Source organism: Salvelinus fontinalis, chromosome 36 (assembly GCF_029448725.1).
Source record: "Salvelinus fontinalis isolate EN_2023a chromosome 36, ASM2944872v1, whole genome shotgun sequence".
Taxonomy (NCBI): Eukaryota; Metazoa; Chordata; class Actinopteri; order Salmoniformes; family Salmonidae; genus Salvelinus; species Salvelinus fontinalis.
The window spans coordinates 11324131-11351651 of record NC_074700.1 but is presented as its reverse complement, the minus strand read 5'-3'; the positions used below and the strand labels follow the sequence as shown (position 1 = coordinate 11351651).

General features: G+C 43.4%; 2 protein-coding genes across 3 annotated transcripts in view; one reads left to right on the top strand and one right to left on the bottom strand.

Moving 5' to 3' along the window:
• sec24d (SEC24 homolog D, COPII coat complex component) overlaps positions 1-7929 on the bottom strand; it is a 30531-nt gene extending 22602 nt beyond the window's left edge. The window contains exons 1-8 of one of the 2 annotated variants that reach the window (XM_055900693.1): positions 7819-7929; positions 6097-6296; positions 5625-5724; positions 5074-5192; positions 4471-4773; positions 4010-4155; positions 3390-3501; positions 2521-2648 (exon numbers count right to left, since the gene is read on the bottom strand). In XM_055900693.1, coding sequence (XP_055756668.1) covers positions 2521-2648; positions 3390-3501; positions 4010-4155; positions 4471-4773; positions 5074-5192; positions 5625-5724; positions 6097-6247 — 1059 coding nt within the window. In that variant the 5' untranslated portion in view covers positions 6248-6296; positions 7819-7929. Of the gene's footprint in view, positions 1-2520; positions 2649-3389; positions 3502-4009; positions 4156-4470; positions 4774-5073; positions 5193-5624; positions 5725-6096; positions 6297-6470; positions 6550-7818 lie in introns of those variants that run through there. The other variant, XM_055900695.1, reaches the window with a different exon arrangement.
• Positions 7930-9549: 1620 nt separating this feature from the next.
• LOC129835202 (synaptopodin-2) overlaps positions 9550-27521 on the top strand; it is a 62750-nt gene continuing 44778 nt past the window's right edge. Inside the window, exon 1 of the mRNA XM_055900691.1 lies at positions 9550-9790. Coding sequence (XP_055756666.1) covers positions 9683-9790 — 108 coding nt within the window. The 5' untranslated portion in view covers positions 9550-9682. The remainder of the gene's footprint in view (positions 9791-27521) is intronic.

The following is a 27521-nucleotide window of genomic DNA, read 5'->3' as shown; positions in this document are numbered from 1 at the left end:
GTTCATGCCTCATCCCTAGGTTCTGCAACACTAGATAATCATTCTAACTGTTCAATTTTGCATTCAAACCTTAAAAAATAAATAAAAAAACAGCCTTTGTGGAAAAAAAAAACACCTAACACAGTGCAACAGTCTTCAAGTGTGAAGTTGTTGCCATGTTAAACAAGTGTGAGTTCTATCAAGATATTTGCCTGTGTAGACCCACACACTCAGCCATAAAGCATTTAGTCGTAAATATGTCGGTGATCTCATCTATACCTTCAAAACAGTTATTCTCATGCAACTCAACACACGTCGACATGCTACAAAAAGCAGATTATCTCCTTGAAAACGTCTCAATCTCATGGGCCATGTAAATACCTGCATGGTACATCTACTGAACGCATTACATTTGTCTATTGCAGAATGTTTCTTGCCAGATAAGGCTTTGTTCAATGTAAAGATGAAATATGTCTCCTGCCGAGTGGGGATGTGTAGGAATAAAGATGGTAAAGGTGCTCCTATAGCTTATCCAGCCCACACACAGTAGTGCTGAGCGATTAACTGAAACGTTGGTTATTTCGTGGTTTTTAAACAACCAATTGACCAACGTTGGTTCAATTATTTGAATTGCATTTTGTTCTGTTTTTCTTCTGTGAGTTTAATGCGCAATTTCTCTGGAGATAAATCAGATCAAGCCCGAACTATGCGATGTAGTAGGCAGTTAGTTTCCAACAGGCCAATATTCCACATAGTTTAGCGCAGAAAATGTGGTAATTAACTACAATGACGATAGTCCATTGCGCGCCTACTTGTCTGTGTGTTTCTTTTACACCTGCTACGGTAGGTTAGTGTGGAGCAGACAGAGAGAAGAGGCAGAACAATACACAATCGAGAGGGATGGAGAGCAGTTGCTTCGCGAGGTATCTCTACCTGAAAATACATGAACTAAGTGATAGATCGTTGGTATTTAGCAGTCATAAAAGTGTCTTATTTACTTTGAAAAACTACAAGAAAAATATATATATTCTGACAGCATAGGCAGCAGCTCTATAGAGATGACTTGGAAATAAATAATAAAGTCATCTAATTAAGCAAATGTTAATTAAAGTAATGTGAATAAATTATGGTTAATAAGTGATAAGCAGTAATGGGTAGTCACTACCATCATGGGACGTTTATTAAATGTTTTATTCTGTGTTACAGCATTCAACCCACGTAATGTATAGTGCATTTAATGTCTAAAAACATAATCGAAATCTGATTATTTTTCAATAATCGAAAACCAACATCAAAAAGCACTAATCGCTCAGCACTAACACACACAAACAAACCCATGGGAACATATGGTACAAATTGCCTCTAAAAATGCACAGTCTGTAGACTCACAAACATTTACTAACGAAAACAAACAACTTTGTGCACGTTACACACACAGTTCAAATATAGCCTTAGTTAGAAGATTTATTTCAGGGCATAAAATCTTAGAGCCAAGCTACATTCAAATGAGTTCAGACAATTTATTCGCACCACTGAACTGATATACTATCCAAAACATTGGAGCCTAACAACCAAAACACTGTCTAAAAGATGGTCACTACTAGGCGTAAATGTAATCCAAATCTATCCGGAGAAACTCCAATTAGACTTTTAACCAGAGGAAGGAACCGGTTCAGGGAACAGAACCAAAAACCTTGGTTTCTCCTCTTTCTTGAAGGGAGGCTTTTATATACAACAGTATGTGTTTCATATGGGCTCCAAGGCCATAAAACTGCACACAGACGTCAATGCAGCCAAGTAGTTATATTATTAGAACAGTTCATCCAAAGAGGACGTGAAGTTATTATACATTTGTTTATAATAAATACAAGTACGATACACGATTTTAATGTTAACACTCGAGTGCTTGTGCAGTGAAGTCATTAATTCCAAACAACCAAACAATAATGCTACGCGCTGATAAAATGCTAGCCCGTTTGATTTGGAATCCATGCAGGGCTTTAGCATACGTCAATTTCCTACTATGGGAATCGTGCTAGCACTGTCTGGACACTGAGCGCTAACCTGAGATGGCAATGCGCTTGACATGAGTGCTTTGTTAAACCGCTTTCATCTTCTGTGGTCCCTGCAGATCTTGACATTAGTTGATTAGTGCTGTCTATGAGACAGAGAAATAGCTACATTAACATTGCCTAAAAAGGGCCTTTGGCGCCGATAACAAGGCGAGGGGAAGAATATCTAAGGCAGGTTTCCTAGGACCACACAGGATCCAAATCAAGGTTGTCCTTGGGACACAAACTTTTACAGCACTTGGTCAAAGTATAATTTTAGAAGGAATGAAAAAGTTTGAGTCATTGAGCTTCTGAGGAAAACAAGTGCTATGGTCTCCCTCCCCAAACATTTCTACAATTATGTACCTGAGGTTTATGTAGTGTTTGGGGTTTAAACATGTTGGTTTCAGAATTCATAAGCGGCTTAGTTGTCCGACTTCATAAAACAATGTGGATAATCTCTGCAAACATACAGAGGGCAAGTGCCTACCTCATTCTTTGGCACTGTGGCGAAGGGTTTGATGATTGTGGCCAGGGGAACTTGGCACTGCTTAGCCAGGTCAGCCGTGCAGGGGAAAGAGTAGGTGGTGCAACGCATGAACCTTGGACTGGCGTTTCCTAAAGGGGAAGAAGAAATGGAAACAGATCAAGTTGAAAAAATTTAATATATTTTTTAATTAAGTTGGTAAAGAATGTAATAATATTGGTTTGTTTCAACAAAAATATAAATACAATTTAAAACAGGTTTGCATTTTCACAATATCATTCAGTTCTTCCCTCATAAAGATTCATCAGGTTGTAAATAACTGTTTGTGTCTGAAGTAGAGCTGTTAATAGTAATAGCTTCCGGAGTTATTTGTTTGATGTAGAGCAGGGGTGTTTTCACTTGGACCTAAACGGAAGCAAACAGTCCGAAACGGGGAGGAACCTACCTGAACTTGTCCAATAAGAAACTCATTTTCTTTGCGAAAACGTTTTTGCAGGTTTGCTACAGTGTGCACTAATGAATACACCCCTATCATGTTCCCCATGTTGCCATTAAAAAATCTTTCAAAAGTGTATGATTGAACTAAGGCTATTACGGTGTTGTCCAAAGCCATCGGTCACGTTTTACTTATCCATTCCTTGGGGAACCCCACAACAGCACATTATTGTTCCATTCCAGCACAAACAAACCAGATTCAACTAGTCAAGTAATCACAAAGCCCTTGATTAGTTGAGTCAGGTGTGCTAGTGATGGACTGGAAATAAAGCAATAACAGATTTCAGAAGTGTGTCCTAGTAAAGCTGTGTCCTTTAGTTCTGTTCAATGACACCGACAGGTTTGTAGTACTGTACACTGGTATTCCTGTGCCTTACCTTGGTCCTGTACTGTATAGTCAGTGGTGACCAGCGGGGGCACCTGGCCCCTGAGGTTCGTAGTGTACACCTGTCCCCCTCGTTTGGCTTGGTCGTCCTCGATGACTTGTGTCTGAACCAAAAGAGGTTGCATTGTAGGTAAAAGAGCTTCTACTGTGGTGAGCCATTTCCTTGACAGTCAGGCTGGGTGAAAGATTTCAATCAGTTCCGCTCTGTTTTTGCTGGCTGCGTGTGGTATAGGACACAGATTGGTATTGTACAAATTCACATGCTGCTGTTGCTTTGTTGCCGTTTGCCTGGCAACAACCCAACCACAATCAATCAAACATTTTGTTTTAACTACGGGACACAGGGTTGACATCGTCATTTGTAAGTCATATATTTCCCCCAAATAAGACAAAAACAACATGATCAACAGGGTAATTGGGGGGGATAGGCTAACATGTCTATCCTGGGCGCATACTGTATGTGAAGTAGCCAAATCTAAAGAGTACAGTGTGGGTCCACGCTATAATGTCTGTAAAGGAAATACTGGCCTGGAGGTAGCTAGGAAAAACATGTGAAATGGCATTCTGGTATGCAAAGACGTGAAGTCACAGGAGAATTAAATATGAACTCACTGTGCTAGGGATGGAGTCAGGATCCAGCTTTTTCTGAGGTGGGCCGGCCATTTGGGCTGCCCCACCTTGGAAGGGTCCCGCCATCCCGGGTCCCGCCATCCCGGGTCCCGCCATCCCGGGTCCCGCCATCTGCCCCCCAAATTGACCTGTGACACACAAACAATTCCACAGTGTAAGGCTCTGGTGACCTGTGCCTGGTGCAATCCTATTGGCAAGAACACACTTAGCGGTACAGTCCTCCAAAAGCTTTTTGTGCACACTCCTCGCCACATTCACTACAATAAGCTTGCGTTCCACAGTGAGTTCCCATATCCAAGGACCCAGATAAATCCTATCCCTGGACTGAAAACATACATTTATTCCAGGAATAAGCTTAATCTGGCTCCAGGAAAATGGCCCTACAAATCCATAAAGCTTTGAAATGGCCACTGTTGAGCTCCAGGTTACTGTGCTATCGGTACCTTGTAGTTGCTGAGGATGTCCTGGTGGTCCGGCAGCTCCAGGCCCAGGCTGCTGGAAGCCCCCAGCACCTGGAGGGGGTGGGCCAGGGAAGGGCCTACCCATGCCTCCCATGGGTGGGGGGCCACCCATAGATTGGGGCCCTGCCATAGTTGGACCAGCTAGGGGTGATTGTGGGGGAGCCATCTGAGATGAGTGGGGGCCCAGGGGTGGGTGTCCCATGGCTGGGGGAGGGGCAGTCTGGAATTGCTGCTGGGTTAGGGGAGAGGTGGGAGGTGCCTGAGGGCTCTGCATGGACCCTGGACCTGCAGGAAAAGCAAGGGGAGGGTGATCCACTTTCAACACACTGCATGAATGAAGCCTTAACAATAACATACTGCATGAAAGTGTACCTAAGTTGTGGTGCCTCTGTTGAATATATATAGACTAACACTAGTAAGAAAAGTAGATCTACCTAAAGGCTTCCGTTTTACTGTTTGGGCAACAAGGCAGTTTACTTTTTAACTTGATTGGGAGTTGGTTTGCATCTTGTTTACCAGCTAAAGTGGATGCACCAACCATCCTTAAAACAACAGTGTTGAGTTCTACAAACAGTGGTTAATTACCATATCCGAGGTTCATGGCACCCATCTGATTGGTGAGCTGCTGTGCTGGGGGCGGGCCCTGGTGGGCCATGCTGTGGTAGGGGGATTGAAGTGGCTGTCCATACGGAGGGGCAGGGTAGCTGGAGGAAAGTAAACAAAGAGCTAAATATTTAGTCTGTTCCAATAGTATCAATTAGCTTCCTTGTTTATTTTCCTTCATTAATGATTTGAAAGTACAGAGGAAAACCAAATCAGTCCTTTCACCTATTTGTCATGAAGAAAATGAAAGAAGGAACGTACTAAGAGTATTGGAATGCAGATGGTTGCCTTACAATTCTTTACCTGAAGTGTGCACTATCTCCCTTCCACTCATGGGTTTGAAAGCAATGAATTGGTGTTAACATTGGCTAGAGGGCGTTTCTAGCATATGTATTGCACCAGTCCATTTTAATTTAAATCAAATTCCATGAGGTTGGACAGATCAAGTGCATACTTCAGGGAGAAGGGTAGAATTGACCATAACAATGTTATTGTAGTAAATGGACTCTGCTCAGTGGAGAAAGCTCTGTTACCTTTGAGGGTGAGCTCCGTTCTGCTGGCCGTTTGAGCCGTAATGGCTGGGGACCTGTGGCGGAGGCATCCCGGAAGGGGACGACACAGGCTTCATCATACCTGGAGGGTAAAGCATTCTCTTATGGTTACACATGATATATACAAATCATGCACCTGAGCAAAACATCTGATCAAAATGCTATGGCAATAGTATGGCCATCCACAAAGCATCACACATTACGGTCACACATTACATACAGAGTACAATATACACATGAGCAAAAAATAATATTAGGAAATAGCATGCCCTTGCAGAAAAAAACATATCCGTAGTCTTAAATATTGTCATTTTAATTGAAGCTGCATCGCTTAACTTGTTCATGAACAACTGCTACTGGACACTTTCCAACTGACAAGATCAGACCTGTTAAATGAAAAGCTAAACAGAAGACTTCACAGGAGGAATGGGAGACCAAAGGCACGTGGCTTTACCTGTTGGTGGGGCGGGGAATGATTGAGGTGGTCCCCCATAGTGTCTATAGAGGGGCTGGGCAGGCGCGCTCCCAAACCCGGCTGGGTAGCCTCCCATCCCAGGCTGGGCCTGGGAATAGGGAGGTGTGGCAACATAACCCTGCTGACTCATCCTGTGCTGTTAAGGTCTTCTCATTACAAAATGGCAGAGATCCAACAATCTGCAAAGATGGAAGCACAGAGTAAGGAATTTTGCTATCTGATGAGGCAGATCATTTAAGGAAATGTCTATTGTTCTAGCATTCTCGTAGTCTTGACTTGAAGGGCCAAAACAGTAGTTTGAGTTTAATAATGAGAATACAAAAGCTCTAATTCACAGAATTTCACAAACCAACCTGCAACTGTCCCCTTGCCCATGAGAAGATTTTTCATAGACTGCACACGTAATATCCTTCGTTGTCTTCACTATTTTCCTCATACTTAACATCAGTACTTTCCTCCAGTACAAAGTAAATAAGTGGTATTCTCCACCAGGCAAAGCCAACAAGCAATATTTGACCTCAAAACAACGTCACGGCTCACGTGTAACAAGACCCAAGAACATTGGACTATTGGGAGATAAGAGAGTTCCATCTTTGATAACATAGACTAATCTATAAGTGACTGATTTATACTGCTGTTGTCAGTCAGTTTCCTGCAACAATGGTCCTAAAATAATAATATTTTTAAGATGAATATATGCGATAACACAATGTAATTACACTATTATATATATAGAATTTCTTACAACTGTTGGTTGATGAAAGCCTGTGTAATGGTTGCTTAATGGCATATTGAAGCAGAAATTGTAGGTAGATACAGTATCTCTTAATTGGGGTTCAAATGATTAAATGACTGATTCAGGCCTAACTTCACAAGCTCATGTGCAGTGTTGGTGAAATCATTATTGAGCAATAGGCCTCTCAGTAAGTCCAATGGTTATAAATAAATACATACAGTAGGCCTAAATAAGTTAGTCACCTTCTCCAAATAGGCAATTCATAATAAAGGAAAAAACGAATTATTGGTCTCCCTTGTAAGCTATTCTTTGTCCTTAAATCTTTCGGTAAGGTTGCATTTTTTTTTCTCCAGTTTTAGAACAACCTGAGCTTGACCTGATGGACTTCCACAAGTCTATACAACAGCTGTCAAATATTGCTAAATTAAGGCCACAAACAGCTGTCTCGCATTGCGACATATATCAAATGCAAAGTTCTTAAATAAAGGGGGGGGGAATCCATAAATAAAGACAGAATTATCAAAAGAAACAGTCATGGCTAAAACAAACGTAGGCTAATGTACGACGAGTAGCTCAGCCACAACCCAGAATTGCCACGTCAAAGACCGTTATGATGGTTTAAAAGCTGAGCTTCACCAACCTAGGACCTAGGCTAGGTAGCCTAGCTACCATTCAGTTACAACCAGACAGACATCAATATTTATCAACTGCATTAAAATATATCGGTTGTTTACACCACCCGAAACAATATCCATCTATGCAGCACAATTGTGTTTAGCGTGTGTGCGCGGTGTATTTAACGTTACAAATAAACAAAATGTGTCGTTCATACACGGAAATTGCTAACGGGTTAGCTAGCTATGAAAGCATTCTGGTATAAAATGTATTTTAATAGGCCTACAACAGACAGTGAAATACCCTCTTATAAAACGCATTCGGCTTCTCTGTCAAATGTAATTATTTACCTGTATTCTGGGGAGTACCTGCCGAGTCCTCTTCTCTACGAATTCCTGATAGTCAAAGTAGAGTGCCACGTCAAACTCCAACACAGCACCGGTCCGTACGTAACTCGCTGTAATTCTCAGTGGTAAGTGCGCATGCACCAACCGGTGGGAAACCCAACACGTCAGCATAGACAAATATTATTGCGCCGATTGCGTAGCATAAAACTCTAGAAAATTGTGCATTTCTGATCTGTCAAGCAGGCAATCAACTGCTCATAATGTAAACTAGGCCGTATGAAACTAGGCAGTAGGCCTATCTAAACTTGATTTCGTTCTCCATTCAATAGGCAGTAGCAATTCGAATAGATCCACCATCAGGTGATCTAAAACGGCTTATCAACAATGTCTATGTAATTGAGACCAGGCCAAATAGATCATAACAATTAAAGTCCCAACAGGGTAGTCCTACCATCTCCAGGTTATGTGCAGATTATATTTGATGTGAAAACATGAAGCGTCTCAATACACAATCAGCACTTGAATTCAATGGTTTGCATCTCTGCATATTTGTAGACTACATGTGGCTGTATTGTGTTTATTCACTTGCTTGTGTTTGTGTAGGCGCGCATATGCACAAAACAAGTTCCCTATAAAAGCAATGTCTCTACTATGTTCTATTGCCAAGAGTTAGTCTCTCTACTATAGGATATTATATTGTATTTTATTATATTGTATAGGTAGGCCTATTGCAAAACGCAAAACCGTACACTCAATATCCTGTGTACCTCACATGCACATACTCGAGAACATTTTCCGCGGGCCACCACTTACTGAGAACGTCATTAGACAACCCATTCATAGACGTTAACAACATTTAGCGCCTATGGGCCTATCTTCTGCCTGGGGGAGTTTTGTTAAGAGCCCCAACGCTCAGCGATAAATAATTTTCAAAAAACAAAAGGTTAAATTACTACACACTACACATATTAAGCCACATTTCCATGTTACAGAGCTTCTTTACGGAAAACAGACTGAAGACAGAGGTAGCACCTGTGCTAATTAGCTATATCTGTGTCTCCAAACACCTGTGTATTGATGGAGTATTTGGCTGCCAGAGCCAATTCGCCTCTTAACAAGAGTGTAACAGTATTGCTACCGTCCCTCTTCTCGCCTCGAACCAGGGACCCACTGCACACAATGACAACTGCCTCCCTCGAAGCATCCTTACCCATCGCTCCACAAATGCCCCGGTTCTTGCAGAGCAAGGGAAACAACTACTTCAAGGTCTCATAGCGAGTGACGTCACCGAATGAAACGCTATTAGCGCGCACCGCTAACTAGCTAGCCATTTCACACCGGTAAAAAGAGCATGTAAGGTCCTTGGACTATAAGAAGCAAAGTTAGGTTCCAATAGTCCATTATTTGTCTAGTCATCAGATATTCTTTTTATATTTACAATGCAAGTAATCAACTAATTTATAGGGATACACAATAAAAATTAGGCCTAAATCACTTTCAACCAATAGGCTATAGGCCAACACATACATTTGACTAGAAAACAGCCAGCATAATCGATACATAAACTAAATTGAGATATCAAAGCTCATTATTATTGTAGCTACACTGTATGAGAAGTTCAACCCCGACCGTGGCCCCATACAAATGCAGCTACAAGACATTCCCAAGAGCGCACAACTAGATGAGCAGGCGGGGCTATGTGCAATGACGTTTCAGAGCGGGCTGGACGAGAAGGCTGGAATCGGGATAACTTGCAGATGATGGGAATTGTACTGCACTGTGCTGCTCTTGGTTTCCTAGAGCCCGGTTGGTCCAACTCCGGACAATTTGATGATAGCGGTTTTGGTGGGAGCCTGTTGCGTGTGGCATGGGCACTGGGGATTATATCTGTGTAACGGTGCGCGGAGGCGCGCCCTGGGGCTTCAGTCTCTGCCAAGGAGAGGGGGATGCCTACCGACCTTTGCAGGTTTATCAGGTAGACACATCATTAGTTTGAAGTATTTTCTTGCTAATTGTTTATGCTTTTGGCGTTGCAGTGTATAACATAGGTCAACGGAGCCTTCATCAAGATCATGATTTGTCGCATTTCAAGTTTGTTTTGTCTCGCGTTTATTTGTGGAATGTTTCTATTGAACCATGTAAAACGTGCATTTACATGTCATACAATGCGGCTTTAGGCCAACAAGTTTTTTTTCTCCTCGTGTTCAGGAACAGTGGCCACTTGGAAATGAATCAATTAGCTACGCTGGACATGTAGGTTATTTGATGCGAAGACGAGACAGGTATCCTAATGATGTTGATCTTTAGGGTTGATGTTGTAGCCTACATTTCTTATGGTGAATCAATTGTTTTGAAAATACTTTATTTGAGCAAATGTTTTGAGTTTAGAACGTGTGTTTGAGACAGGCAGAATTCCCCTTTTTTTCTGGTGTGTCGGAGATGGGGTTTTTTATGGTATGATTCCTGGGGACCCTTATATGGTCAAGGCTCGAGGACTGTGGTGTGCAGAGCGATCTATCAGTTATCACAAGTGAAGATTTCGTCAAGAATCTAAACATGCTCGTGCTTTGGAGACCGTGTCTTCAGGGGTCACGGAGTGATAAAAACCTAAACAGAGGAGAAGATGGAAAGCTGCTGGATAGGAACTTTTATTTAGATAAGTCTCAATCGAAAATGGTAGATTTGTTAAATCTTGTTTAATTGAAGCCTATAGGCCTAATTGTGCAGCAAACCACATGTTGATTCATACAGTAGGCCTATCCCATGCAGGTCTAATTTGTAGCCTATTACTTGCTACATGTTAGTAATTGTATCCAGCTGGAATAATGGTGCCTTTCCCAATGGCATAACTTTCTTGGTGAGCATTTGTGGCCAACAAGTTGTATTCTCCTCATGTTTAGGAACAGTGGCCACTTGGCTACACATTACTATGTATGTACACTACTGGATTAGAGAATGGACAGTAAGCCCATTTTGACAGAGATACTTACCAAAAGGCAATCCGCTCCTTCGTTGGCCACACATGGAGCTACCTAAGAAGCATCACATAAGGATAAACGGACCCTTAAAGCACAGGGATGCTTTATGTAGGAATGCCAAAGACAGTTGATGGATCAGTGTGACTAGGCTATGTCAAGTGCATTGTAAAGGAAGTGAAAATGATTATGCTTGTGAATGATGGTGTAGATTAGTACCCCATCAACCACATCCAGCCCCCCAGCAAGGGGTCAAGGTGTAGCTTAGAGGGGGTCTAGGACTCTGAGGTATTGATTTGTTCTGGCCAGGAGAACAACTCACAAGCAATGCTTTCCCCTGCACTAAAAGTTCTAATAGGCAGGCCAATAAAAAAGGCTGAACCAATAAATATTTTAATACCTCATCATGAAATACTAACTCTCAAATGGCCAAATAACTTAGGGTTCCTAAGCTTTGTGGGGGTACTCTCTCCTAATTGAAATTTTAAGTGGACCCACAACACTGACCCAAACCTAACTTGTAGCCATTTACTGGGTTATAGGACTCTTTTAGTCATTACATCCTTTGTTTTAGGGAGAGCCTGGTTTTGCTTTGTGGAACTCCAGGGAATGACTTTGGTAACATATGGACCAAACATATGGACTACATTTTTGAAGAATTCAACTATTTTAAAGGTCCTTTTTTGACAGGATTGGTGATGTCACCAAGTACTAAGCACTAAGGGGTGGTTTCCCAGTCACATATTTCACCTAGTCCCTGACTGAAAAGCATGCTCAATGGAGAAGCTTTGTTGAACTTACTTTTTATTCAAGGACTAGGCTTAGTCTGTGTCCTGGAAATCATCCCAAAGTGTGCCACAAGACTGTTAGCCCACTGAACTATTCAGGGAGCTAACACAAGTGTTCAGGTCTCAGGCAAATGTACTCATCATGAAATGTACTCATCATGATAGTATAATTTCATAGATGGCATAATTCCTTATAGAATGTTGTAAATACATTTTAAAAGAACTGTCCACTTCATAGATCCATAATGCTCCCTTTGAGCACCAATATTATTTATTTAACCTCAAGTGAAACATTTAGTAATTTATTTATCCCAAATCCTTTTTTACAAAGACTATTTGTAAATCATATGATACTATGTGAAAACTGTATCACCACTGATACTGTGGTGCCAAAGGTTGTTGAAAAGTGTGTAACAGAACAACTGATTGCCCACCTCAACAACAGCCCCTTCACATTACACTCCATGCAGTTTGGCTTCAGAGCGAAACACTCCACAGAAACGGCCAACTGCTTTCTTCTGGAAAATGTGAAGTCCAAGATGGACAAAGGGGGCGTTGTTGGGGCTGTGTTTCTGGACCTAAGGAAGGCTTTTGATACTGTTAACCATGAGATTCTCATCACAAAATTGTCCAAGTTCAACTTTTCCCCTGATGCCTTGAGATGGATGAAATCATACCTTGAAGGCAGAACTCAGTGTGTCAGAGAGAGCAATGAGCTGTCGCCCACTCTTAGCTATGATGTGTGCGTGCCCCAAGGGTCAATACTGGGACCCCTCCTGTTCAGCCTGTACATTAATGATCTGCCTTCTGTCTGTACTGGGTCTGAAGTTCAAATGTATGCAGATGATACAGTGATATATGTGCATGCAAAGAGCAAACAACAAGCTGCACAAGAACTCACTACTGTAATGGTCCAGGTTACAAAGTGGCTCAGTGACTCGTGTTTGCATCTCAATGTGAAAAAAACAGTTTGCATGTTCTTCACAAAGAGGGCAACAGATGCTACTGAGCCAGATGTCTATGTGTCAGGGGAGAAGCTCCAGGTGGTATCTGATTTTAAGTACCTTGGCATCATACTTGATTCCAACCTCTCTTTGAAAAAGCATGTGAAAAAGATAATTCAAATAGCCAAATTCAACCTAGCTAATTTCCGATTTAGACAAAATTGTTTGACTACAGAGGTAGCAAAACTGTACAAATCTATGATACTCCCCCACTTAACATACTGCTTGACTAGTTGGGCCCAAGCTTGCTGTACAACATTAAAACCTATTCAGTCTGTCTACAAACAGGCTCTCAAAGTGCTTGATAGGAAGCCCAATAGCCATCATCACGGTTACATCCTCAGAAAGCATGAGCTCCTGAGTTGGGAAAATCTTGTGCAATACACCGACGCATGTCTTGTATTCAAGATCCTAAATGGCCTGGCTCCCCCTCCACTCAGTATTTCTGTTAAACAGAAAACCCAAACATATGGCAGCAGATCCACAAGGTCTGCCATGAGAGGTGACTGTATAGTTCCCTTAAGGACAAGCACCTTTAGTAAATCCACTTTCTCTGTGAGAGCTTCCCATGTCTGGAATACACTGCCATCAGACACACATAACTGCACCACATATCACACTTTCACAAAATGCATGAAGACATGGCTAAAGGTCAATCAGATTTGTGAACATAATCCCTAGCTGTGTATTGCCGCTTTCCATGTTGTCTGTTGTAGCTTGTGAGGTGTGGAAACACTTTGTTGCTTTTATGAATTTTGTCTTGCTGCTATTTGTTCTATGTTGCTCTGTCTGTATGCTATGTCTTGCTTGTCCTATGTTGCTCTGCGTGTGCTCACTGCTCAATGATTGTCTATATTGTAATTGTTTTTAATAACCTGCCCAGGGACTGCGGTTGAAAATTCTTGAAACGTTGATTAATGTGCACTGTCCCAGTAAAAAATCAAATAAACTCAACAAAAGGATTTACATCAAGCCTGACCGAAATAGCCAAAACTGCTTCACTTGAACTGAAAACCCTCCGATCACTGGGCACACAATGTTTGAATCAATGTTTTGTTCACGTAATTTCTATTAAATTACGTTGAACCAACGTGGAATAGGTGTTGAATTGACATCTGTGCCCAGTGGGTGGTAACTGACCTGCCTCTCTAACCACAAGGCTACTGCCATTACTTTGTCCGACTTTGAAGCTAGAATGCTCATATAATAATTCAAAATTTGCTCTTCCAGGTGTTGGAATGTTACACTCCCCAGGTCTTGTTTAAGGAAATCTGTCAGCAACTTCTCAACCATAGAGAGAGCGTAAATCCATTCCTCTTACACAAATACATTCCTGTGACATCAAAAACGTGTGCCAAAACATCCCCCCAATAGATGAAAATCTAATATTTTACAAACTTTGACATTTATGTTTTATAACATATAATATACATGTAACTGCCAAAATAAAGGAAACACCAACAAAGTGTCTTAAGGCGTTGGGCCACCGCGAGCCCTGTGGATGGGGGCATTTTCCTATCAGGTGTCACGTTCCTGACCTGTTTTCCTTTGTTTTGTATTCATTTTAGTTGGTCAGGGCGTGAGTTGGGTGGGTTTGTCTATGTTTGTATTTCTATGTGGGGTTTTGTGTTCGGCCTGGTATGATTCTCAATTAGAGACAGGTGTGTATTGTTTGTCTCTAATTGAGAGTCATACAAAGGCAGCCAGGGTTTCACTGGTGTTTTGTGGGTGTTTGTTCCTGTGTCCTCACAGGACAGTTGAAGGTTAGTCACGTTTGTTGTTTTGTAGTTTGTAGTGTCTTGTTTGCTGTTTTTTCATTAAAAGATGGCTTATTTCCCTCAATCCGCATCTTGGTCCTATCCATGCTCCTTCTCGTCTAAGGGGGAGAACAACATTGACTGCCTTTACAGAAACACCCACCACAACAGGACCAAGCGGATTGAGGAGAGAGAAAAAGAACTAAGGCAATGGAGAGAAGAGGAATGGAGTTGGGAGCAAATTTTCAATGGAGAAGGACCCTGGGCTAAGGTGGGAGAGAATCGCCGCTCTCGGGAGGAGAAGGAGGCAGCCACAGCCCAGGAGGGCTGGTATGAGGAGGCAGCACGTATGAGAGGCTGGAAGCCCGAGAGGCTCACCCAAAAATTTCTTGGGGGGGGGCTAAAGGGGAGTGTGGCGAAGCCGGGTAGGATACCTGAGCCAACTCCCCGGGCTTGCCGTGGAGTAAGAGGGCGTCGTACTGGTCAGACACCGTGTTATGCGGTAAAGCGCACGGTGTCCCCAGTACGCGTGCTTAGCCCAGTGCGGGCTATTCCACCTTGCCGCACTGGGAGGGCTAGGTTGGGCATCGAGCCGAGTGCCATGAAGCCGGCCCAACGTATCTGGTCTCCAGTACGTCTCCTCGGGCCGGCGTACATGGCACCAGCCTTACAGGTGGTGTCCCCGGTTCGCCTGCATAGCCCAGTGCGGGCTATTCCACCTCGCCGCACTGGCAGGGCTACGGGGTCCATTCAACCTGGTAAGGTTGGGGAGGCTCGGTGCTCAAGAGCACGTGTCCTCCTTCACGGTCCGGTATATCCGGCGCCACCTTCCCACCCCAGCTCAGTACCACCAGTGCCTACACCACGCACCAGGCTTCCAGTGCATCTCCAGAGCCCTGTTCCTCTTCCACGTACTCTCCCTATGGTGCGTGTCTCCAGCCCGGTGCCTCCAGTTCCGGCACCACGCACCAAGCCTCCTGTGAGTCTCCAGAGCCCTGGACGCACTGTTCCTTCTCCCCGCACTCGCCCTGAGGTGCGTGCCCTCAGCCCGGTACCTCCAGTTCCGGTACCACGCACCAGGCCTAGAGTGCGCCACGAGAGTCCAGTGTGCCCTGTTCCTGTTCCCCGCACTCGCCCTGAGGTGCGTGCCCTCAGCCCGGTACCTCCAGTTCCGGTACCACGCACCAGGCCTATAGTGCGTCTCAGCCGGCCAGAGTCTGCCGTCTGCCCAGCGGTGCCTGAACGGCCCGTCTGCCCAGCGCCGTCTGAGCCATCTGTCTGCCCAGCGCCGTCTGAGCCATCTGTCTGCCCAGCGCCGTCTGAGCCATCTGTCTGCCCAGCGCCGTCTGAGCCATCTGTCTGCCCAGCGCCGTCTGAGCCATCTGTCTGCCCAGCGCCGTCTGAGCCATCTGTCTGCCCAGCGCCGTCTGAGCCATCCGTCTGCCCAGCGCCGTCTGAGCCATCCGTCTGCCCAGCGCCGTCTGAGCCATCCGTCTGCCCAGCGCCGTCTGAGCCATCCGTCTGCTACGAGCCATTAGAGCCGCCCGTCTGTCCCGAGCCAGTAGAGCCGTCCGTCAGTCAGGAGCCGCCAGAGACGCCCGCCAGTCAGGAGCCGCCAGAGACGCCCGCCAGTCAGGAGCCGCCAGAGACGCCCGCCAGTCAGGAGCCGCCAGAGACGCCCGCCAGTCAGGAGCCGCCAGAGACGCCCGCCAGTCAGGAGCCGCCAGAGACGCCCGCCAGTCAGGAGCTGCCAGAGACGCCCGCCAGTCAGGAGCTGCCAGAGACGCCCGCCAGTCAGGAGCTGCCAGAGACGCCCGCCAGTCAGGAGCTGCCAGAGACGCCCGCCAGTCAGGAGCTGCCAGAGACGCCCGCCAGTCAGGAGCTGCCAGAGACGCCCGCCAGTCAGGAGCTGCCAGAGACGCCCGCCAGTCAGGAGCTGCCAGAGACGCCCGCCAGTCAGGAGCTGCCAGAGACGCCCGCCAGTCAGGAGCTGCCAGAGACGCCCGCCAGTCAGGAGCTGCCAGAGACGCCCGCCAGTCAGGAGCTGCCAGAGACGTCCGCCAGTCAGGAGCTGCCAGAGACGTCCGACAGTCCGGAGCTGCCCTACAGTCCGGAGCTGCCGTACAGTCCGGAGCTGCCGTACAGTCCGGAGCTGCCCTACAGTCCGGAGCTGCCCTACAGTCCGGAGCTGCCCTACAGTCCGGAGCTGCCACTCAGCCCGGACCTGCCGGAGTCCCTCAGCCAGGACCTGCCGGAGTCCCTCAGCCAGGACCTGCCGGAGTCCCTCAGCCAGGACCTGCCGCCCCTTATCCCGGTGCTGCCCCTTGTCCCGGTGCTGCCCCTTGTCCCGGTGCTGCCCCTTGTCCCGGTGCTGCCCCTTGTCCCGGTGCTGCCCCTTGTCCCGGTGCTGCCCCTTGTCCCGGTGCTGCCCCTTGTCCCGGTGCTGCCCCTTGTCCCGGTGCTGCCCCTTCATTTAGGTGGGGTTAGTGGGAGGGTGGTCATTGGGAGGGGGATAAAGAAGCGGCGATTGATTATGGTGGGGTGGGGACCTCGTCCACCGCCAGAGCCGCCACCGTGGACAGACGCCCACCCAGACCCTCCCCTAGACTTTGTGCTGGTGCGCCCGGAGTTCGCACCTTAAGGGGGGGGTTCTGTCACGTTCCTGACCTGTTTTCCTTTGTTTTGTATTCATTTTAGTTGGTCAGGGCGTGAGTTGGGTGGGTTTGTCTATGTTTGTATTTCTATGTGGGGTTTTGTGTTCGGCCTGGTATGATTCTCAATTAGAGACAGGTGTGTATTGTTTGTCTCTAATTGAGAGTCATACAAAGGCAGCCAGGGTTTCACTGGTGTTTTGTGGGTGTTTGTTCCTGTGTCCTCACAGGACAGTTGAAGGTTAGTCACGTTTGTTGTTTTGTAGTTTGTAGTGTCTTGTTTGCTGTTTTTTCATTAAAAGATGGCTTATTTCCCTCAATCCGCATCTTGGTCCTATCCATGCTCCTTCTCGTCTAAGGGGGAGAACAACATTGACTGCCTTTACATCAGGATAGAAATGATTCACTCAGAATGGCTGTGTATTTATGTGTTTACATTGAGTGGACCTAAACCATACCACAGGGGTATCCTACGAAGCAACCTAGATCTACTCAGGGTTTTCTAAAGCTAACCAGCTTCAGTTAGCTTCACATTCCTAACTCAGGCTTCATTCATACTACGAGGATGGATATTGCTTGTCCTCCTGCCGCTAACTCTAGCAGGCATATAACTGTTTGTGCATGTTGCACGTGGCTAGTCGAACGCTAGACTCTTAATTGAGACAATGCTGAAACATGAATCCATGGGCGAGTCAGTGCCACGTTTTAATTTGTGGCGAAATAAAACTGAAATGTCATTTTGCAAATTCATCAGGCTATGGTGTGAAATAGGCTTTTAGAAGTGCCATCTTTATTTTATTCATTATCTTTAATGCCGTCTTTGGTGTGCTTATCAATGCACAAGCACATTTTAACACTCCTATCATACATTTACATTTACATTACATTTAAGTCATTTAGCAGACGCTCTTATCCAGAGCGACTTACAAGTACATACATTCATACTTTTTTGTACTGGCCCCCCGTGGGAATCGAACCCACAACCCTGGCGTTGCAAGCGCCATGCTCTACCAACTGAGCTACACGGGACATGGGCCCGCCATACAAAAGTGTTAAATGTTTGCGTTATTTAAGAGAAAAAAAAGTTTGATTAATAAAACATTTAATCAGTAGTCGTCATCAAATGAAGGTGATGATGATGCCACAGGAGGCTGCTGAGGGTAGGACTCTAGTTAATAATGGCTGTTTGATGTGTGGGATACTATTCCAATTTTTCAATTCCAGCCATTACTATGAGCCCGTCCTCCCCAATTACACCAGCCACCTGTGGATGACGCAATCTTTGCAAGGGGGAGGGAATCGGATTTCATTGGTCCTCAGTCATTTCATTCTGGGTGAGTGGAGTTAGCCGTGAGTTAGCCTGGCCTGGAGCAGCTTAGTTCTGAAGGATTTGATGCCATAGAAATTTACCTGGCTAGAAGGTGAGCCACCAAAGTTACCTCACGAACTCCTCAAACCTGCTTTGTACGATACCCCTCAGGAAAATGCACCACACATCATAACAGAGCCACCAGAACCCTCATTTACTCAAGTGTTTCCTTTATTTTGGAAGTTACCTCTATATATAATATACTGTATATTATAATAGTTGATTTCAGCCTTTTGACTTTGTCAAAAATCAAATCAAATTTTATTTGTCACATACACATGGTTAGCAGATGTTAATGCGAGTGTAGCGAAATGCTTGTGCTTCTAGTTCCGACAATGCAGTAGTAACCAACGAGTAATCTAACCTAACCATTCCACAACAACTACCTTATACACACAAGTGTAAAGGAATAAATCATTTGTACATGAAGATATATGAATGAGTGATGGTACAGAACGGCATAGGCAAGATGCAGTAGATGGTATCGAGTACAGTATATACATATGAGATGAGTAATGTAGGGTATGTAAACATAAAAGTGGCATAGTTTAAAGTGGCTAGTGATACATGTATTACATAAAGATGGCAAGATGCAGCAGATGGTATAGAGTAGAGTATATACATATGAGATGAGTAATGTAGTGTATGTAAGCATTATATTAAGTGGCATTCTGAATTTGTTCTACTGATTGAGGTCAATCCTAAACTGTTAAATTATTGATTTACCCATATGCTCAGTGGCCTTTCAACAAAACAGCATTGCAATGTTTAACACAAAGGTCAGAAGAATCTGATAGAAGTCAGGTTGGTATTCAAAGAGAGTGGGAGAAATCGCCTATCACCGAGCTTTAAGTGCCTGGCACTTGTTCAGTGTCATGGAGCACGATCAAAGGGAATATCTTTGTTTTTCTGGACAAACACTCAGTTACTATGCTACCGTAACTTCATTGCTTTTATAAACCTATGCTAGCCTCTGGGTATATGTGTTTCAGAGGGAGTTTCTGTAGTTTGGTCCTGTTCTATTTGAAATGAAAACTGAACATAAATACAGTACATACATAGATTTCTGGACATGCATCGTTGCACTGACATGTGGCTATTTAGAGAACGTTAGCTTTTGGTGTAATTCAATTTCAACTAAAGTCATCCTTGAATCTATTACTTGATGTTGACATTCAATTGATTTAGTTAATTTATTTAAGGGCAGAGCAAGTTATAACTTTTGATTGACAGTATTACAATGCTGCTGTATCATATCATCCACGATAAGCCTCACTCGGCCACAGCCACTCCAGTAATGTTCATCTATAAATAAGTATAAACTACTGGATTTCCATTTTTAGACAAATAGTCTCGTTTTAAACCTTGTTCATTGCAGAATTGGGGAGTGTGTTGACATTCCAAAAAAGACTGATGTAGAGAAACTTGGCTTATTTAATTCACATCAGACAGCAACAATAGGCCTTGTTTAGGCAAGGCAGCTGTGCATGAGGCCTTTCTAATGTAGCATAAGGAATAGGGGCAAATTGAATTAAATTAAAGTTGAATTAAGTTGAATTAAAATTTGTAGGGAAGTGGAATGAAAACACCCACCACTCCTCAAGAAAAGGGTTTTGCACATGACATCCTCATTGAACTCGTTTTTGGATTTGTCAAACAAATAAAGTTTGATTAAACTGCAGTATTTTAGGGTCAAGGGTGCTAAGTTCCAAAAGAGGGTCTTTCCAAAGTTTGAGCACATTGTTATATAAGCCCTGTGTTAATGTCTTCTTTGGCTTAACTGTCAAATATTTGCCTGTACCGGTGTGAAAGGGCAATAGATGACGTCTCTTGCGAGTCTATGCCTCAGTCGGGGATATCTGAAGAGTGACCTCGTGGTAACAGCAAGTCATCTGGAAGACATAACTTTAAGCTTGTCTTGAGACTTTTTGAGGAGGGTTGGAGCAGAGGGTGGGGAGAAGAGCTGTCAGTAAAAGTTTTAAAAGCTAACATACCAAGATTGTGAGAAATACTCCACTGGCAGAGTTAGGGCACTTTCATATCTGACAAATTGGAGTTATTCAAAGCTTCTGTTGGATTGTGTGAGCAGGGCTCTCTCTCTAAAGAGAAAGTGACTGTTGAATGTACTGACATGCAGTAGGCCCACAGTGCGAGGGGGTCTCTTTACACTCAAGAAGCTGTTGTCCATATATGGGAAGTTGTTTTTTAATCTGAGTTTTTGGGAGAAAAAAAACTTGATGAAGTCACAACCCACTTCATTTTTTTAAAGTGCAGAAACTCTTTGGCCTGACTGAAATGCAGCCACATTTCAATAAGTAGGGGATATTTCTTTGTTGGTTTTATTCGTGGTCTATTTCTTTGTTGGTTTTATTCGTGGTCTATTTTCATGTAATTTCCTTAACTGATTCACTGTAAAGACAATCTCACATGAATTACTTTGAATTTAGAAGTATTTTGCATCAAGAAATTGAATTATACTTGAACACTTCGGTGTCTCCACATCCTGCCACACCGAATTTGTGAAACATGTTACGTCGATGCTGACTGACAACTTTTGACGTCGTAGTCAATGAGTTTTCCCCTCATTGCTATCATATAGATTCATGAAGACGGAACAGTCCCTTTACAAGTCAGCATGTTGAATAAATGTTACTTGAACTTACTCTACCATTTGACCACTGTGTTCGTCCTTATGCCGTTGGAAAAAATAGACAAAAACACCTACAGGAAAATAATATCTATTAGGCCTACTGACTTAAAACACAGACGTCTGTGCGTGGCTATCACAGTTTGTTTGTCCATCACTGGAGCTTTGTATGAAAATACCCTCAAATGAAAGGTGACATTGTCTTGTCGCCTCATATGAAACATTTGATATCAAATCCAAAATGCTGAAGTATAGAGATACATTTAACATTTTGCTTCACTGTCCAAATACATATGGAGGGGACTGTAACTCCAAAGGAAAGGCCTACCTCTGATAAAAGCATAAAGAGACCAAACTAATACTTTCAGGTTCAGTGTAGCTACTGAATTAATCATACAATGAAACATTACAACACTTGCACAATACCAAACTCACTTTCATTCCACATGGATGTTGCAGTTTCCCTTTCCCTTTCCCTATCTCTCATGGTCATAGTCCTAAAGAGTAACATTCACTGTGCTTGAAACACATGGTTGATTAATCAATTACTGTCAGGTGGCATTTCCTGCCACAGTGCAGGGGGTTGTGGCAAACGGAGTCCTTTGATTTCTACAGCCCCTTGAAATGGTATCAGTTTCCAGACAGACAGACAGACATGGGAAAATGCATGAGATGAAAAGCTCCCTGGCAATTCATCCATGAAGGCTACTTTCTGGCCTTGGCTAGTATGGATTGCTATGACAATATAAATAATATAGTTGGGATTCAATTGGCGCTACAGCTCTTTTGAAAGCACTAGTGATGCTATTCCAACATGATTAAATCCTATGAGATAAGAACTGTAAGTTAACCTGACTCGGTGTCCACACTGAATCCAGAAATCCTGACAGTCACCCTCAAGTTACCGTCCTATGTAGTCTACACAGATGGCAGTAAGTGAATGAATAGGGTTATTTGGTCCGTCCAATTACTGAGATACAGTATGTCACTGCGTATCAAGTCAATCCCGTCGTCCAAAGACCAGAGTAAATGTTTTCTTAATATAAAGACCTTCTGACTCCCTTCATGTCAATGTTAAAGGGGCAATCTGCAGCATCTACATCCATATTGGATGTATAAATTAATGCCATGTACTCATTGATTCTTGAAGAATATAACTTGTATGTGAGATTAGTTCAACTGTCGTACCCCATCAGAACTGAAAATATACAATTGTTTTACTCCATGTTTATAAACAAACACTGTACAGCCTAAAAACATGGTTAAAACTCTATTTTGGATATCATGGATGGCCAATCCTGGCATCCATAGCTCTGTCTTTGAATTTGAGGCACACGGAAGTAATTTCAGAAGAGGGCAGTGAAGTCATTCCCCATATTTTGTACATTAGTCCTAATGGTAGACCACATGAGCTTGATAAAGACGCTGTACTATCAAATACTCTTTTCTCAAGCATTCCCTGCAGTCGTAGAGTTGTTATAGAGAGAGACAAATGGCTCTGTCCATTAATTTGTGGTGACTGCGGGAGTTCACTGTGGTGGTCAATCGGTGCTTGATGTCAAGTTGAGTTTTTTTTATACTGTACTCAGTGATTAAATCCATCTATACAGCAACACCCACTTCCATAGTTACCTGTAAGACAGATGGAAAATGTTTGCCTGAGATTTAAAAACATAATTACTTAAAGCTGCATGGAGTAGGAACTGCCTGAAGCTCTGTGTTCAATGCACAGTATTGTATTTCCTGTGGTTTTGTGTTGTGTTTAAGACACAAAAAATGATGTTGGAAAATTGGGAGAGGAGCAGTCAAGCATGCCGTGAGCATAAATCGTCTCATTTTAGCCTTACAGCTGCCAATATAAAATGTCTTACCGTTAAAATCTTTGTGTGGTAAATGCCACATTGTAACCACACAAGATTGTGTTGAAAGCTGCCCTCTATTACGCTGCTGCTACTCTCTGTTTATCATATATGCATAGTCACTTTAACTATACATTCATGTACATATGTACATACTACCTCAATTGGCCCGACCAACCAGTGCTCCCGCACATTGGCTAACCGGGCTATCTGCATTGTGTCATGCCACCCACCACCCGCCAACCCCTCTTTACGCTACTGCTACTCTCTGTTCATCATATATGCATAGTCACTTTAACCATATCTACATGTACATACTACCTCAATCAGCCTGACTAACCGGTGTCTGTACATAGCCTCGCTACTGTTTTTCACTGTCTTTCTACTGTTGTTTTTAGTTTTTTACTTACCTATTGTTCACCTAATTTCCTTTTTGCACTATTAGTTAGATCATGTAAGTAAGCATTTCACTGTAAGGTCTACCTACACTTGTTGTATTCGGCGCACGTGACAAATAAACTTTGATTTGATTTGTAATCTGAATGACAGATTCAAACCTCTTATGAACACTCTTATGAACACTAATAAGCGAGTGTTTCCTTTGTTGATCTTTCTATACCAAGCGCAAAAAAGAAATAACAATTTAAGCGGAACATATAGAGTACTCTGAGGAACATTTTATAAGCAATCTATGGCTGATATTTAACAGTGACAAAGCAGTCCAGTCCAGAACATTGTCTGACATCTGTGTCTATCACTATGGCTCAGGAGGGGAAAGAAATGAAAGGTTTCCCCTCCTTTTTTGGAGGAGGGAGGAGTGGTGCTGTGGTGGTCCAGACAGACTTTCCTCCCACAGAGAGTCCAAACACAGGCTCACAGGAGGCTTCCATATACGGCCCTGTTTGCACACAGACTGCTCCTAAAACCCAGGCTGGAGTCACACTGTTTTATCAGATGGTTACCAGCTCATAAAAGAAACCCATAAAACATATCTGTATATATATAGCAAGGTCTTGTTTTTATCACAGGTTGTCAGGTAGTGGCCTTTTCATAGTGGCCTTTTCATCTTTTAGCTTTATGCTCTGAAATGATTGATAGTGTGATGTACTTACTGTAAATTGTACTTTTGTTAGGAGTAGAAGTATATTACTATTATGGTACGGTATACGTATGTGTGTCATGTTGATACTATGTTGGACTGTAAAGGTTGTCAATGTAGTTCTCCTCCTCAGACGAGGAGGAGCATGGATCGGACCAAGATGCGGAGTAGGAGGTATTCATGATTTAATGGCAAACCAACAAAACACTACAAATTAACAAAACAACAAACGTGACTAACCTGCAACAGTCCTGTGTGGCCCAAACGCTGACACAAGAACAAACACCCACAAAACACCAGTGAAACCCTGGCTGCCTTAGTATGACTCTCAATCAGAGACAAACGATACACACCTGTCTCTAATTGAGAATCATACCAGGCCGAACACAAAACCCCACATAGAAATAGAAAACATAGACTAACCCACCCAACTCACGCCCTGACCAACTAAAACAAATACATAACAAAGGAAAACAGGTCAGGAACGTGACATGGACAGAGTGGTAACTCTGGTTTGACTCTGGCAGAGGCAGGTGGCTAGGATGGAGATGGAAATAATGTAGGCAAGGCAGCACATGAAATTCTGGGCTACAGTTGTAAGCAGAATGAGTGACAGCTAGGAGAAACAGCCCAGCTAGCAAATTTGGTTCCTTGGAAGTTGTGGGAATGTATGTTTTTGGTTTCACATTGCTTGTGGGAACAAAACCAAATGTTTCCTGATGTTTTTTTTTAAACATTCTGAGAACAGAAGTGAACATTTAGCCTATTCTGGGAACATTTATTTTTAGGTTGCAGGGAGGTTCTGAGAATGTTTTACTCTGGTTCTTTTGAAGTTTACCTGAGAGGTTTTATTAACTCTCTGAGAACGGAAATGATAGGTTATTTTGAGGTTTTTGAATAACTTCCTTAAAACATTCACTAAATGTTTCAATAAGACTTAATAACACAGCTAGCATATTTTGGGTTAACCTTTTTGAACTCCAAGCACAGATCAGACACATGGAAATGTATTTCCTTAAGCATTAATCATGCAAACACATTCGTTTTTTTATTGTGACACGGCATCAGTGAAATTAAAACCTATAATCTTCTGTTCTCTATCCGCGGAATTAGTGCACTAGCCACCTGCCTCCGTCACAAGGATGGAGCTAGCATGCCATGTTTTTTACACATACAAAGCTGTTCATTTTATTCTATTCAAACAGACCCCAGTTTAAAGGAAACAAGCACTCATTAAGGTCAGGTGTGGCCAATTAGTGGGCACGGCAAACACACCTGAACACACTTAGAGGATAGAGAGAGGTTTGTTGATGCTGAGAATGGAATGTATATGTTTGTATATTCTCTGAACGTTACAAAAGTTTCTTATGTTTTGTTATGGAAAGTTTTATTAACATTCCCTGAACAATTTGAGAACATGACTTTGAATAGAACCACGAGGAAACCTGTAGGAAACAATATGCTGAAGTACTGAAATTCCCACAAAAGAACATTGTTTCTTAATGTTCTTGGAACAATTTAAGAACATTACTTTAAAGAGAACCATGATACATGTATATAGTCTCGCTATTGTTATTTTATTGCTGCTCTTTAATTACGTGTTACTTTTATTTCTTATCTGTATTTTTTCAAACTGCATTGTGATTAAGAGCTCGTAAGTAAGCATTTCATTTCACAACAATACCTGTTGTATTCGGTACATGTGACTAATAAAATTTGATGAAACTTGTTGGAAATGTTATCCTGATGTACTGACATTTCTACAGAAGAACGTTGTTTCTTAACATTCTTTGAACTATTTGAGAACATTCCCAATGTCAAACCAGTTGGAAAACGTCCCAGAATTACCAAAATGTAAATTAAATGTAACTCAAATCAGCAAAAAAAGTAATTTCCCTTTTTCAGGACCCTGTCTTTCAAAGATATATCGTAAAAATCGAAATGACTTCACAGATCTTCATTGTAAAGGGTTTAAACACTGTTTCCCATTGTTACGATCATCTTCTTGAGAAAGAGAGGACCAAGGCGCAGCGCGTGAAAAATACATATTCTTTAATGAAGGAAAAAACAAACACTTACAAAATTAACAAAACAAACGATCATGAAGCTAAACAGAACTAAGTGCACACATGCAACATAGAACATAGACAACACCCCACAAAAGCCTACTGCCTATGGCTGCCTTAAATATGGCTCCCAATCAGAGACAATGAATGACAGCTGTCTCTGATTGAGAACCAATCTAGGCAGCCATAGACATGACTAGACAACATTACTCTACTCTGCCCCATACACATACAACAACCCTAGACACTACAAAACACATACATTCCCCATGTCACACCCTGACCTAACTAAAAAACATAAAGAAAACAAAGAATACTAAGGCCAGGGCGTGACACCCATGCTTGTTCAATGAACCGTAAATAATTAATGAACATGCACCTGTGGAACGGTCGTTAAGACACTAACAGCTTACAGACGGTAGGCAATTAAGGTCACAGTCATGAAAACTTAGGACACTAAAGAGGCCTTTCTACTGACTCTGAAAAACACCAAAAGAAATATGCCCAGAGTCCCTGCTCATCTGCATGAACGTGCTTTAGGCATGCTGCAAGGAGGCATGAGGACTGCAGATGTGGCAAGGGCAATAAATTGCAATGTCTGTACTGTGAGACACCTAAGATAGTGCTACAGGGAGACAGGATAGACAGCTGATCGTCTTCGCAGTGGCAGACCACGTGTAACAACACCTGCACAGGATTGGTACATCCGAACATCACACTTGCGGGACAGGTACAGGATGGCAACAACAACTGCACGAGTTACACCACGAACGCACAATCCCTCCATCAGTGCTCAGACTGTCTGCAATAGGCTGAGAGAGGCTGGACTGAAGGCTTGTAGGCCTGTTGTAAGGCAGGTCCTCACCAGACATCACCGGAAACAACATCGCTTATGGGCACAAACCCACCGTCGCTTACCAGACAGGACTGGCAAAAAGTGCTCTTCACTGACGAGTCATGGTTTTGTCTCACCAGGAGTGATGGTCGGATTCGCATTTATCGTTGAAGGAATGAGCGTTACACCGAGGCCTGTACTCTTGAGCGGGTCCGTCATGGTCTGGGGCGGTGTGTCACACCTTCATCGGACTGAGCTTGTTGTCATTGGAGGCAATCTCAATGCTGTGCATTACAGGGAAGACATCCTCCTCCCTCATGTGATACCCTTCCTGCAGGCTCATCCTGACATGTCCCTCCAGCATGACAATGCCACCAGCCATACTGCTCGTTCTGTGCGTGATTTCCTGCAAGACAGGAATGTCAGTGTTCTGCCATGGCCAGTGAAGAGCCCGGATCTCAATCCCATTGAGCACGTCTGGGACCTGTTGGATTGGAGGGTGAGGGCTAGGGGCATTCCCCCCAGAAATGTCCGGGAACTTGCAGGTCCCTTGGTAGAAGAGTGGGGTAACATCTCACAGCAAGAACTGGCAAATCTGGTGCAGTCCATGAGGAGGAGATGCACTGCAGTACTTAATGCAGCTGGTGGCCACACCA